Source organism: Columba livia, chromosome 3, assembly GCF_036013475.1.
Source record: "Columba livia isolate bColLiv1 breed racing homer chromosome 3, bColLiv1.pat.W.v2, whole genome shotgun sequence".
NCBI lineage: Eukaryota > Metazoa > Chordata > Aves > Columbiformes > Columbidae > Columba > Columba livia.
This window is the reverse complement of record NC_088604.1, coordinates 32,036,749-32,052,097: the sequence shown is the minus strand read 5'-3', so window position 1 is coordinate 32,052,097 and position 15,349 is coordinate 32,036,749. Positions and strand designations below refer to the sequence as shown.

At 34.4% G+C, this 15,349-nt stretch overlaps 1 protein-coding gene across 50 annotated transcripts in view; it reads right to left on the bottom strand.

The window, feature by feature from the left end:
* The window catches only part of RIMS1 (regulating synaptic membrane exocytosis 1), a 314,448-nt gene that overhangs the window by 122,066 nt on the left and 177,033 nt on the right, over positions 1-15,349 (bottom strand). For 35 of the 50 annotated variants that reach the window (XM_065056299.1, XM_065056301.1, XM_065056281.1 and 32 more), the window contains 8 exons: positions 13,381-13,504; positions 6,904-6,960; positions 6,501-6,547; positions 5,540-5,652; positions 4,349-4,479; positions 3,851-4,022; positions 3,565-3,721; positions 2,265-2,336 (listed from right to left, as the gene is read on the bottom strand). In XM_065056299.1, the coding sequence (XP_064912371.1) occupies positions 2,265-2,336; positions 3,565-3,721; positions 3,851-4,022; positions 4,349-4,479; positions 5,540-5,652; positions 6,501-6,547; positions 6,904-6,960; positions 13,381-13,504 (873 nt within the window). The remainder of the gene's footprint in view (positions 1-2,264; positions 2,337-3,564; positions 3,722-3,850; positions 4,023-4,348; positions 4,480-5,539; positions 5,653-6,500; positions 6,548-6,903; positions 6,961-13,380; positions 13,505-15,349) is intronic. The other 15 variants (XM_065056304.1, XM_065056257.1, XM_065056258.1 and 12 more) reach the window with 3 other exon arrangements.

Genomic DNA, 15,349 nt, shown 5'->3' with positions numbered 1-15,349 from the left:
GATCAAATGAAGTTTTGTGCTTCTACATTTTGCAATTATGTGTCTATTTTTTAGAAACTGAGCAACAATCTTTGTGAAAATCTTGAGATATTAAGAAGGCAAAATAACTTCCTTCTCTTCTGAATATTTCAAGAAAAAAGAATAAATTAATAACTGTAAGAATATACCTTTAATAGAGATAAAGCTTATATATAATGGTGGGTAACATTGGCTAATAAGTAGAAAAGGAAGGAAAAAAGGACTTAAAGGGAAACATTTGCTTTTGCATCACATGTTGCAAACTCAATTTTGATATCATTACTTCTGTTGAGAAGGAGTATCTTAATCCTAGATTAACCTAGTTGAAGCCAGTAGAGGCTACGACAAAATGGTCTAAGAGCGCACCCGAGCTGCATCATTATTCCCTGTTATTATGGGGAAATACAAATATTCGTTGTTCCCTCCCCCACACATCCCTCACAGGAAAATCTGTGGGAAATCTGGACCAGACAAGAGCTGCAGGGCACTCTGCTGAGGTCCATGGTACTGGGAGGCAGGAGCAGGGACGGGGTAACGACCCTGCAGCACAACAAGGAACTTGCATGCAGCTCAGTTTGAACAGAGGAGACTGTTAAGTGGAGAAGATACTGTACTATTCACTCAGTGCAAACAAAGGCAGCAGTCCCAAGTCTTGAAAGATTGAGCAATGTGATAAGTAAGGAAGGCTGGACAGGAGGGTAGGAATGCATTTCTGAACTTGGTGTTCACTTAGTAATCAAGTTGAGCCCATGAAGATGGAAGGGGAGGGAGGAAGGTGTCTTAAGATTTAGGGTTTTTTCCTCATTATGCTACTCTGATTTGATTGGTAACAAATTAAATAAATTTTCCCCCAAGCTGAGTCTGTTTTGCCTGTGACACTAACTGGTGAGTGATCCCTGCCCGTCCTTGTCTTGACTGTGATGAGCCTTTCATCACATTTTCCCTCCCCTGTCCAGCTGAGGAGGGGAGCCCAGAGCGGCTTTGGTGGGTGCCTCGTGTCCAGCCGGGGTCAACCCCGCACAGGATTATTTCAAATAGCAAATGGACACCTTGAAGAATTGGCAGCTGAAAAAAGCCCCAATTCTTAATACAATATACCAAAAGCTCAAACTAAATAAGACTACCAATATCTATATTGCCAATATCTATATTGCCAACAAAAAAATATTAAATAATAAAGAGGAAAAATATTTAGAACCTATGATTTAGTTTTAAATGTTCACTCACCTGATGTAAAAATATCAAGACTAATCACTTACTTAAAGCAAATATCATTACTAGGCATACCTGAAAAAAATTACCTCTTGGAAATTCAGTTGGTAAGTGTATTTTAAGTAAGGAAAAAAACCCAATTAACATCAAAAGAAGGAGAATTTGGCTCACTAAACATCAAAATGACAGGGTTTTATCTGGTTATGTAATGAATAAATAATTTTTCAGACTATTTCAAACCCAGATCTGGAAGACAGACAGCCTTCCAAATCCCACCGTGACTTAATTCAGTGATTTTCACCAGGAAGATCCACAGAAAAACTGATTTAGTGCTGGCAATGGCATGGTGACTCTTCAGTTAGTTAGGGACAATTGGGAAACATTCATCTGACTTGCGGAAACAGTCAAATGGAAGTAGTAAAATGTGATATCCAAAATGATTCTCAATATTTTCAGTATGTAAAGAATGCTGAACTGTAAGTCAAACCATTATAGTCTCTACAATTATATATATTTGTGAACATTTAGGTAATGATAGTTCATGAAGGCTTATGAAAACTGAAAAAGATACAGCCATGCTACATGCACCTTAATCTAGAGCCATGCATTCTCAACAAAGTCCATGGGAGACTGCATTATATCTTAGTTTCAAGCAAACAGCAAAATAAAAAAAATGCTTGTGAACACTGAATCCTTAATTAGCATTTTAAAATGATATTTTGAACTTGATTTATATTTTAAATAATGCTTGAAACATCACTCAGTAAATAATTAAACAATTTGAATGATCCAGTGATTCCCATATGAAGAATGATATGTAAAAGAAATATCAATGAATGAATAGTAGAATCTTTCAATTCACCATGATTTAGGACAGGTACCACGGAATAATCAGGTAAATTGTTTTTATCACAATGCACTCTCCAAAACCAGTATCCTCAATATTCCAAAATGTTATAAAGAAAAAAAAAGGAAAAAACAAACAGGCAAAAAAGAAGAAGAAGAAAGCAGGACCATGCTGTTCACCCACGCACCTGGAGGAACAACTCCAATACCATCATCAACATCATAATCTGAGATGTCACTATCACTGATTGGCCGAGATCCTGCACAACAGTAAGGTAAACAAATACCTGAACATCTGGATGTGTTATAAAATGTAAAAATATGTTCATTTCATGTACTACTGATTAAAAGGATGATTTTAAGTCTAAACAAAGAGGAGGAGAACTAAACTGGAGTGACTGACAGTGACGTTACACAAGATGGCTGAGCCAATTTAACATCTTAGAGCTGCTGCAGCCCCCCTTCCCCTTCTCCTTCCATCAAGTCCTCAGAAATCATCTACCAGGATAGTTTATCTCACTAAACCAGCAAAACGTTAACTCAAATGAAGAAAAAAACATGCTTTTATGCTATTTCAGTGAGTAAGCTGAATCAGTTTGCTGAACAGGAAAGGAGAGGTGGCAGCATATGGTGAGAGAGGGGAAGAGGAAACAGTGCTGCCAGCTTTTAGAAAAGTTTAAATATGTCATGAAGATTAACCTTTAATTTTCTCACTCTATACTCTATACTCATGCAGCAATTACAGCAGTATCATCTTTTTATAATTCATTCCTGAATGTGCACCAATTTCCCATCCATTGGCTGGAATGAATGACTTCCATGTTTAAGCAAAAACAGAAAAATAGCTTGGAAATGTATTTTAAAACAATGCCCTATGTCCTTCTTATGTCTAAATAAATCTGAAATTAATTTAAACTAACAGAGAGGCTACAATATTCAAACGTTTCAGTGCTTTCATTCTTTTAATATACCTCATGCAAACCTGAAATCCGACTCATCAGAACTGTACCTCCCAAATACAATAATAACATTTATCTTTGTTGGAGAAGTACTCTTCTCATCTGATTGTATAATGAGCATATTGGAGGTTGCAACTAACTTTATGATGAAAAGTGGTTTTAAGCCTCATAAGTCTTGAAGGACTTTATTTTTTAAAATAAATATCTTTAAATTATTAAAAAGTATTCAGTAAAGATGATCTTCATCTTTGTATTTAAAAGGAAATTTATGCAAACATTTGAACAATTTTCTTTTGCTAGTGAAAAGCAAACCAAATCCAACAGGTTTCACATACTTAAAAGTTATATGTCACAGATGAAAGACTGCCATGTCATAATGTCAAAATTTGCATCTCTTTTCTGCCTCAAATTTTCATTATGTCTAAAGACTATCATATTTTTATTTTATATATGAAAGTTAAATACCATTACACCATATCCAGCATTTCTAATTTAAAATTTAAAAGATATGAATGGAATTTGGACCTACTTTGTAATTTTTTGCTAGTGCTTTCTCCACCGTGAACATGTCTTCTTGGCATGAAAGGTGATGGCTGAGGCAGAGGTAGTGAAGACTCATCATGTGTCTGTAGCTTATACCAATGTGGTTCATCATCTAAAAGTGCTGTCTCCAGCTCTATAAGAATCTATTAGAAAAATTATCAGGTTTTAATTTTACTTTTGGGGCACATACACACAAACATAGATAAAATATATATGCATATGTACTCAAAACCAAACAATGAACTCAGTAGAAATGTCACTGTATGTATCACCTCTCCAAGAAATTCACTCTCTTCTTCTTGTACTCTTGGCTGATCCCATACGGTTATTTCAAGCATTCGTTCTCTAAAATCTCTACGATGTACATGTGAGTAGAGAAATGTTTGGTTCCATTTTGGCTCTAGACTTTTCTTTACCGTTTTAGTCCTCCGTTTACTCTTATCACTGAAACATAAATATTTGTTGTAAATTGTTTGTAGAGATAAATCATAAAATGCCATCTACTTATCAGCACTCATTGTTTTCATTCCTTCTGATCTGATAATGTCTAAGAGAAAAGTATTTTCTGTACAGTGGATCACATTCATCCAAATGTCCACAAAGTTGATTTGACACTGACTTGCATGATTCAAGTGCAATTTTTTGTTGCAATAAATTTAACAATAACAAACTATTAAAAGGAATTATTTATTTCATAAGCATTCATTTAAAAGCATTCATTCAATACATAGTAACTAACAACATCATTTTCTAATCTGAAAAATTACTACCTTCTGTCTGGAAGAAAATACATTTTTACATAGGGATTCCTGGGGCGTCCATCCACTCTTGGTGGCAAATCTGTTGCTTGCAGAACATTTACTATTAACTGATGTCCCACTTTGTCGTACCACAGTTTAACCTACATGAATCAAGTTACCAGAAAACATTATTAAAAATGGAGAACAAACAGAATTTTCAGACTGCATCACATTAACCACAATGTAAAAGTAACCATTGCTTTTGTCTAGAGACAGATTTTTTTTTTCCTAGAGATATACTTTATGTCAAATTCCTTAATATTTAATTAAGTTAGATGGGAAAGATGATGGTATATACCAAAGACTTTTGTATTCACGACAACGGAATAAAACGGTCATGCTGATTACACTCACATTGTTTACTGTACTCAGTGCATAATCTTGTATCTGAGTGCATTGAAACCAGTCTACGTCTTAGCTCTGCATCTTAAAAGGTACATTCAAACAGGAAGCCCTGACTGCAGCTAAACTCGAGTCATAGTTGAAATCTACCTACTCTGATTTGTCACATTGCAAATGTCGTTATGCAAAGCATAACATACAGCTAAACCATTTCTTCAGAGAATCACAGTATGATGAAAATTTTGAGCCTGCTGTATACTTAGAAATTAATACGATTAATACAAAAACATAAAAGAATGTACAAAACAAAATCTAAGTGCCCACAGTATACTTAATAAGCACAGCTCCAAATAAGTATTACAGACAGTTCCATGATGTAGTGTGTATCTAAATTAAAATGTTTTATGGAACAGCGTAACTCTTAAGAAATACACAGCTCTTCAAATGCTCTCATGAAGCACTAAAAAGTGCACTACACTTGTTTTCTGTGGATTACAGTGCATGTACAGCAGAATGGCCATTTTCATTGCAGAGGATACAGGATGACTAATTACAAGGCACTTTTATGGGCTCCTCTCAATGTAAATTCCTGCACACTTTGGTGTATTAAGGCAACAATTCTTTGCCTCTTCTGTGATTACAGTGGTGGTGTGTGAATGTATACAGAGGGTCTTAAAAAAAACCTTTGAAAGATCTTAGTCTTTACCAACAGCAAACATTTATCTTGGCCTCCCAATAGACCTTGGGAACGTAGAGGTTTGAGAGACCAGCACTTCACAGGTTTTTATTACCAACTCAGGAGAAACAAAATATACTCACAGAAAGCTGCCCTGGTAGGACTTGTGGTGCATCCCGTAGGGCTCCAGGGCTGGTCGGCGATATAACAGAAATAGAAGGCCTTTCCATCTTCTGAGATTCAAAAGAACTTGAACCTAAAAATACATGAGAAACACATGAACTTTCCATCCAAAATTCTGAAGTAAATTCAGATAACTTATGAATTGCTTTTTCTCTGAATTGTATAAAGGTTATCTTTATACACAGCACAACTGAACTAATATACAGGAAGATTTAAAACTGATGTGATAGCATGGTGAAAAAGGCTGTCTGGATACCTTACCCCAGATTAAACCTGCCTTATTTTGGTTTATTTGAAACAACATGTAAAGAAGCTCTCCTCATATAGCAGTGACAAACTGGATTATGTTCCCAGTAGCTTCTCCCCAGGAGCTGTCACACAGAAAGGTATACAGGACATGTGTCTGGCATGGAGAATACTCTGGGACCTGCTGGACATCAGCAGTTCTTCACCAGTGAAGCAGAGCCCTGACTAATGAGATGAGCTCATGACATGTGTAACAACACTCGGTGGCCCCACAGGACCCTGTCTCAGGGAAGGTTTCTGGCTGCATCTCAGACAAAGCTCAGATGTGAAAAGGGGACCATGGCCCTCACACACTCTAGTTGACATGGTTCAAATGGGGTAGTTAAAAAGAAAACCATGTTTTTGAAGCACAATACATAAAAATCTCATCTAACCAGTGCTTTCTTGTTAACAAAAAGAGAAACAAGAACTCTTGATTAAAGCACCATTCAGCATACGTCCAATCTATACTGTTTCAAGTTTAACACACAAGACCAAAACCCATTGGATTTTGTCATACAAAACCCTCAGAGCCAAAGCAGTTTCCCAGTGCTCATCTTTCAGAAAATTCATAGCTGAAACAATTGTGCTGGGTACAACACCACGTTTAGTGCAAGGAATGAGGCGAGTACTCACTAGATTCTAACGGGGGGTGAGAAGTCTCAGGAATCCGTGGAATATCACTAAAACATGAATATACACATAGCAATTAGAAACAATGGAGATGACTTTCTGCTGTGACAAATACATTTCTGGGACACTTTTTTAGAAATAAGGATCTGCTTCTGTTCTAACGGGTTACAAGGGGTGAAAGGGAAAAAATTTAAAGACATGTTTTCCACTAGCATCCATTAAAAACTTAGTAATGCAAACTACTTCTTCCAATCTAAGGAACTAGCAGAGGTAGGAATGTATTTTTATAACCAGAACAATAAAGTTAGAGAGCTTTTAGGAAAAGTGGCAAAAGGTAGTGTAGCTACAGATGTTGAATTATTTTTTGGAGGAAAAAATCCAAAAAATAAGACATAGATTAACTCACTAGTAATTTTTATATAATCGTCTCAAGGAGTTCACGGCATGAAACTGATGAAAATGTCTTATAATAATAAAAAGAAAAAGCAAATAATATTAGCAACATTAAATAAACAAAAGAATAATGCATTTCTTCATAGGCTACAAAAAATCAAACCATATTATTATTAGGTATGGACATTTTTTGACACACACATACCCAGCACATACACAGGTATAAGCAAAATCAAGCTAGTTAAGTCCACACGCATCTATCAAAATTTTGCCATCAACAAATTTACTCTTCCATCAAAATCTGGATGATGCCAACTGCTGGCTCTCTTCTGTTCTCAGCATTCATTGAAAATATATTGCAAGAGCAAGAAACAACTGTTACTGTAGAAATGTTAGCAAAGCAGCAGAGCAGGAAAATGGAAACTCCTAAATATTTTCATCTACAGATAACAATCTGAAATTGGAATTACAATAACATTTCTGAAGAGCATTTACAAGATTTTAAGTTTAAAGCTGAGCATTTTAAAGGTATTCAGGCATTTCTCTGTTTGGCAAAACACTATCTTACTGACTTGGAAGTCAATAAAACTAAGACTTTTCTTTTTCATAAGTGACTTACATACACCTAGACAAGACTCTTAAGTCTGAAAAGGAATGTAACACTGTCCAATTGATTAGTCTTAAATATACTTTTAATGTCCTGAAATTTAAACTTCTGGTGCCCATGTTTTAAAAAAGGCTATTTCAGTGCCAAGCTAATGTCTCACATCAGCTTACATCTCACATCACTGAACAAGAATGTGCTTCTCTTCGCCTTGACTTCGTAATTCCATAGCAATTTGGCTTCCTCAAACTCATGGAAATATAACTCAATTACTCATTGTTGACAAGGCATAGTACTACTTCACAAACATATAAACAGATTCATGACCTCTCCACAGCAGGGCTGCTGTGCAGGCTTCTTCCTCTTTAACATTTTCTCTCCTTCCTGGGCAGAATGTTCTGGGCAATTCTCAGCAGTCTGAAATATTTATTTACCATATTCAAACTTATTTTTCTCTTCAATACAACATTAAGTTTATAATCTTTTTGTGTTATGTTAGAATATGAACACTCTCATCTGCAGTATAGCATTGTTTGTAATACTGTCATGTTTAGGATACCTAAACAAAGGCACATATGTGCAATGAGTGTTTCAACATGGAAAGTGCAACTATGGTGTCAAGTTGCATCATCCATGGAGGGGTGATAAAAGACACTAAAATTAATTTTGTTTGGATCTTTTTCTATTGTTGAAAATACAGTAGACAAAAAGGCAAAAAATATGCCTCAAATATTAATTACATATATAAGGACTTAAGAACTCACTTATACTTACACTAAGGCACCCTCACACTATTAGACCAACACAGAAAAGTCCAATAATCAATCAACATTTAGATCCACACAGTTTGTAAAAGGTAAAACCAGACACTGGAATAAAGATGCCACATCATGAAAAAAATGGTCAAGTTGAGCATAGTTTCCTTACTTAGAGCTGGTGATACAAAATTCCTCACCAGGTAAAGATAAATGACAAAAATAGTCAGACCTTTCTAAGACTTACTCATCAGACAGGAAAGAACTGAAATTACAATTTTTTTTAATGTACTTGTCTTAACTTCTTGCAATTCTTACCAAAACCTGACAAGAACAGTGAAAATTAGCGCATAAATTTCAACTCCAGACAAAATGCATGGTTTGCAATAGAATTAGTATTTGAAATCTATAAATCTTCATAGTACAATGGACACCTTTTAAAAATATATATATATAATTTCTATATATAAAATATATGTTATTTAGGCATATATTTTAAAATAATATATATAATGCATGTCTGTATGTGCACATATATAAAAAATACATTGCCAGAAAATCTCTTCCCTAATATGTTTATCTTGTTCAGGTCCAGCTCCACACTGAACTGCAAGATACGAAAATAAAATGAATAAATAAATAAATAACGCTATGTAGTGCTGATCACTCATGGCAGAGTATTCGAACAAGCTCTGTAACATTTCTGCTTTTGATTTCAAAAGGTACATGAAGTAATTTAAAGCTATGCTTCTGTCTATTTGCAAATTTCTTACAAATTCAGTAATCCAGTTTATATAATCATTTCTTAAGTATCACACGTGCACAAGAAAAATAACAGGTGTATTAGACTTTACCAAATGTATGGGTGATATTTTTTTAAAAATTTGGCATTTTAATTAAAGAATGGAAATTTGAAAAAGAAACTATAATGTAAGAATTGTTATGGAAGAAAATTAGTGTTATCTAGCCTGCTTTTACTTTTGGATTGCAGAAAATATCCAGACACTATGATTTACAAAAAAAAAGCTCTTCTGAAGCAATAGTATCGTGACTTAAAATATTCAAAACCAGACTAGTAAAAGCAAACGGCAAAAACAAAATAAGAAGTTGCATGACCACTCATTTAAAATAGTAACAAAATGTTACTCCCCTATCAGAGCAATGTGAACATCAGAAAAGTAATGTGAGACTCATCCAGTAAAGAGCTGCCAACACTGAACTTTGTTTCTCTATCCCTGCCTCGGAAGGCAAAGGTATTTTGTGGTCTTATGTGACGTTATATACGATTATCTTCTTTCTGATCCTCCCACATCTCCATGAATACATAAATTAAACCAAAGTATAACTTAAATTGAGACTACTCTGTGCAGATATATGGTTTGTGAGGATCACTATATTGTAAAATGCAGGAACAGTTATGATTTCTCTGAGGGCTATAGTAAAGAGCTTGATCACTGAAGACAAACCAAATTCAGATGTGGCTGCAACCCATGCTTTTTTTAGCTTGCTCCAGGGACAGAAGCTTCGTCCAGGACATCCTACAGAATTTTCAGAGCGTCTGAGTACCTGTCCCCAGTGCTCATCCTCCCATTTCCAAAACCATTCCTTCCCATCAGAACGTGTAAACCAATCTGCAGTTTGCACTAATTACATTACTTCAGCAACTCTCTGGAATTCAGTACTGCCTGGTTTATGATGGAGGTTCAACCTCCTCATGAAGACCTAGAGCACAGTAGCAGTTCCTGCATGGAGGAGCTGAAGTACACCAGAGAAACAACAATTTTGGCAGTATTATCTGTGGAAATCCAAGCAAAGATAACTGACATATGACCAAGAAAACAGAGACAAATAAAAAAACCCATTTGTTTTACCTGCACTATCCCATAGAGCTCACCCGAGAACACACGAGGTGGTGAGTTAGTGACCATGCCGGCTTCCTTCTCCAAAAAGCTTTCTGACAGAGGATTTTCTATGCACCTCTCACGTTGTATGCATATTCATAGGTAATTCCTCCCCTCATATTTAGATAGCCAACCCATTAATTCTACTTTTTATAGGTTTCTTATCTACCTTGTGTTGCAATCATTAGCATTAGCTTCAATTAGTTTCTATGGAGTTTTCACGGTACTATTGTGGTTATACTGTTTATTGTTGTTATGCCTTCATCTGCTAATAGTGTTACATGTTTCACATTTTTCTCTAATAAACATCCTACAATTATCCATTACTCAAAATTACATTTGCTGGTAGACATCGAAATCCAAATTTACAGGACTGGGAAAATTGTTTAGACATCAATTTTGTAACTAGCAGCCTTATTTGTGGGCAGTCTAATGCATGGGCTTTCAGTCCTCCCATTATTCACTTAAGCCAAACTGTGTCATATTTGGGCTTTTTAGACCTAATATGCTAGGACTTTTTAAATCAAGGCCATTAAAAGTGCTGGTACATTATTTGCATTATTAATACTGAGAGATGAAAACACTTAAATTATGCAGGCAAAATATCATTTATCAGGTCTTTCGGGAACCTGTTTCGTCTCAGGAATTGTATGTGTAATGCGTTACCACTGAATGCTGGATCAAGCAGCTTCGATTTTGCTGACTCAGCACCCAAAGTAGACACAAACTTTGACATACTAGATTTGTTGGATTAAATAAAATTCCCTCTCATGAATTTGAAACAATCTCAAAGTTTGGATAACAAGACAAGGAGAAGCTTGTGGGAGGGGAAGTAATCTGTTAATGCTACAAACTACTTCCCATTGTGTAACACAATTTACACAGATTATAATTTTATAATTATTAAAGAAAAAATCCTGTGAAGTATGCTCTTTCTCGTTAACTATTATCAGGATTTCCTTCATTTTACAATGTCTGATATTTTTTCTTCTTTTAAGATGACAGACAGGTAAATCTCAATCTGATATGAAACAATAGGACTTTGACTCATTGCTGCTGGAAAAAGGAAAAAGCTTTACATTTTGGAGTTATATGCTCCAGTCACTATAGAATATTTATTTGCTCTTCTCAAAAAACAAACAAACCAAACTAAACTCAAGTAACAACAAAAAAGTCAATCAGAACACAAATTTACAGTAATAGTCTTATTATAGTATGTAAAAATCTCTGTGCTAATACTCCATTTATCTCAAAATAAAAGCACAACCCGATGTGCTCCATTTTTGCCTATGTCTGGAAAAAAAAATGCATGGGTAATCCAAAGAAGAATTTAACATTTTATTGGTACTATTTCTGGGTGCACTTTTTAATTGTAAAATCTACTGCTGAGATTCAAAAACTTTCTTTGATATTGAATGCACTTCATTTTCTATGCCTCAGTTCCAACAGTTGTGGTATTTTCTCTCAATTTTTCTCCAATAATATGTCACTGGAATCTGGTCACCTTGTACTTCACATTTTGAAGTTATTAGATTTATCAAATTCATAAGCTATAATAGTTCAATTGGTATAATAATGAAGTTACCTTAAAAGCTTACAGATATGTTGACATTTGCAAATATGCTGATAGCAATAAATATATCTAAAGCTCATAATTTAAAATATCAATCTAGCACTCTCCATTTACATCATTTGTACACATAAATTTTCAGGCTTTCTTTAATTGAGACATGGAGTTCAAGTCAGGTCTGGTATCAACATATTTCTTTTCCACTGATTTAAACATAGAAACCAGACTTCTAAAAATCACCTTATGGCATTTTATTTTTAATTACAAAGACATAAGACTGAATTTGCAATTTTCAGTCACGAATGTCTCCTATAGTTATCTGACTAAAGAATGTAAAATAATGTTTCTGCTTCCCAACAGTCTCCACCTAGATGACAATTTCAGCCTTTAACAACCACATCAAGCTTTCACTTTCCATTAGAAGGTCAAACTCACAACTGTAATTAGCACCAAATATTAATTTTAAGTACTCTAAATAGTGATTGCCATTAAAAAGGAAGAACTAATTTGCAAAATATACCTACACTTGCACAGTGTAGACAAAACTAAAATCAAAAGTTGACGTGAAATAAATGTAAAAGAAGAATGGTTCAGTCAGAAGGAAAATTAATGGTGTTTTTTGTTTCTAAAACGGAAAATTTATTGTATGTGAGAAAGATGAAAAATATAATAATAATTAGAACTAGCAAATTCAAAATGAAATAATCATGCATTCATAAGGAGGAAACAGTTTACCATCTGCCTATAGGATAGTGGTATTTACAGACTTACAGTGAGTGTATACGAAAATTGGGCAGGTGGCAAACTACAGGGCAGGTGGCAACTACTATTTTTTTAAACTCCCCCGGAGTCACTATTTATTGTTCATCATGTGGCTCTGTTCTGCAATATCAATGTGAATTTACATTTTACAATTCTTATTCAATCCTGTAAGACTTAGCTCAAAACAGTCCCAATGGAGTTGTTTTCAGGGAAGGAGTGTAGAATACCAATAAATCAGTTGTGACAAATGCAGGGCCAACCCTACTAGTCTTATAAACTCAAGCACATTTAATGAACTTTCTAAGGCTTATTTGGGAAATCAAGAATATGAGAATTGTTATCACAAACCCTCAAACTTGTATTTATAATAAATAAGAATTAATATCATAAATGTAACACATTAATGCTAATTAATTAATTTTTTGTTTCCACTTTTGATTTTAATGATAGTATCTTTTAAGGCTAAATACAGTGTTTACAATTAAGAGCTTCGGGGTTTCCTTTTTCTGGCTCTTTAAAGGAGGCCTTTTTAAAACCTACTAGCATGGACTTATTAAGATCCTGTAAAGCTAAATGTTTGCTGATGCTTCATTCTACTCATGAAGACTCATACAAGTTCTTCTGATTTAGTGAAGCTAAAAGTTTGAAAACCAGATTTTTCTCATGCATGGGTACACTTGAGCCACCAATTTTCCCTTGTCACTTGGCAAAAACCTTGTTAGTACTTTGACTATACAGAGAACAACAATTATATATAAATACATATCACTGCAATAATAGAAAGTGAATCATATTCCATTATTATGAGATTAAAAATAATGAACTCACAAATAGTCCTTTTAAAAGTCCCATTAGTAGAAGTAAGAACTGTGCTTAAGGAGTAAGTCCTTAGCCTTACCCAATAGGTCTTGAAACAATAATTTCAACTTGAGGTTCTGCTTTTGATTCTAAAATAATGTTGTAAACTTCTTCATTTGTAGCTCCAGGCAAGGGTTTACCATTCCATTCTAGAACTTCATCCCCTTGAATTTAAAGAGAAGTTTATCTCATTTCACATTCTTTTACAAAGTGCAAAACATTTATGAAATCTATATAATCAAGTAACATTGCCCAAAATCATTTAAAGAGCTGTGCTGAAACCCTAAAATATTTTTGAGACACTATCAAGGGTCCTTTCTCAGAACTCAACTGCAATTTGTACATGGAAAACATATTAAAGAAACCACTTGTGCAAACATATTATGTATTTTCAAAATAATACAGGACCTGTTCTTGTGCTATGAAATGGAAGAGTCTTTTTAAAGGTTCCTTTTTAACTAGCAAAATAAAACAGGTTAATCTTCCAAAATCAAAACTATAAATACCTACTGTTAAACCTTTTAAAATCATGACATTTTATTACAATTCATATACTGTGCAATTTGATTGCTCTACAAAGTAAAGGGCAGTCTTCACTGTCTATCTCAAACAAACCAAAAATAAAAGCAAAGAGTGAATCACTGTCTCCTGAGGACGTCAGGGGAGACAGAATAGAAAATATGATGCGAAAGTTATTTAGTCATGTTCAACTTACTGTCCTCCAGCACCTCCAGACACTTCTCTGCCAAGCTGCTTTCTGGCTGATTGGCTCCTAGTGCTTACTGTTGTATTGGCTTATTCTGTTCCTGATGCAAGACTTCAGATTTGCCTTTGTTAAAATTTATGAGTTTTGTGGAATTACTCAAAGATTTATCAACCAGCCAAATTTTGAAGGTTTTCCACAAAAGACAAAAAGGTGTGTTTTCCTAACATCAAGGACTCATCCACAGCTTTTTGTGTGCGTGTGTGTTAGTCAAATACAATAGGATGAATAGACTCCCATTCGTTGAAAACCAGTACAAAACAATGTACTTTTCTGTGAAATCATTTTGGCTCTAAAAACATTTTGAGAAATTAAAAATAGCTTTGACTTAAAAAACAACCTAGACCAGACATTAGAAAAGTAATATTAATATGTCAGCCTAAATACTTCAAGATTAGTGGAGATAAACTTATTTTCTGTAATTATAATCTGCAGTTAAAATCTACAAGAAACTACAATAACTTGTGCTATCGGCTCCATGTATATTAACTTGGATAAAAAAAAATTAACCAATGTCAAAACAAAGTAGGACATTTTTAGAGACTTATCTTTTCTACTTCTTTATGACTATTAGCTTCATGCAATTATCCTAAATTCATACAAGTTGTCATTGGAACTTCTGGATTCCTAAGAAGGCATTGCATAGCCTTTGGTTTGCTAAGACAACAGTTGAAAAATATTGCTTAGAGCCATGGTAAAAATATAAACTACTAAGTACTTTTGGAAACCAACTGCTGTGCATAGTTCTTGGTTGGTTTAGAAGCTTGAAGCTTGCCAACAACACAGCCACTTATTTGGAGCATATAAACTACAAATATATGTATAACCATCATACATAAATGAAATATTTTAAGATTTTTTTTTGGGGTGTTTTTGTTTTGTTTTTTTGGGGGGTGACAATTCACATTAAAGAAGCACTAATAAAGTCCATTGTGTACATACTGAATCATCCTTCAGGTGACACTATAGTGCAAGTAAAATAAAAAAAAGTAAAGTGAATTGTGTTTGCCATAATGAAACAATTTTTAAAAATGTTTGCATTGATTCTGTAGAGTGTAACAAGCAGCTCCTGAGCTAGCAAGCAAAAATTTACCAGTAACACTCAGGCCTGACACCAGCACTGATCAGGATTTTCTCGTATTTTGCTCACACAGCCAAGCAATAGGAGTTAATAATACATTAGAAATGTAGGCAACTGTGGTATTCCATAATAACTTTACAATATTGTCTTGTATTTAAAAAATAC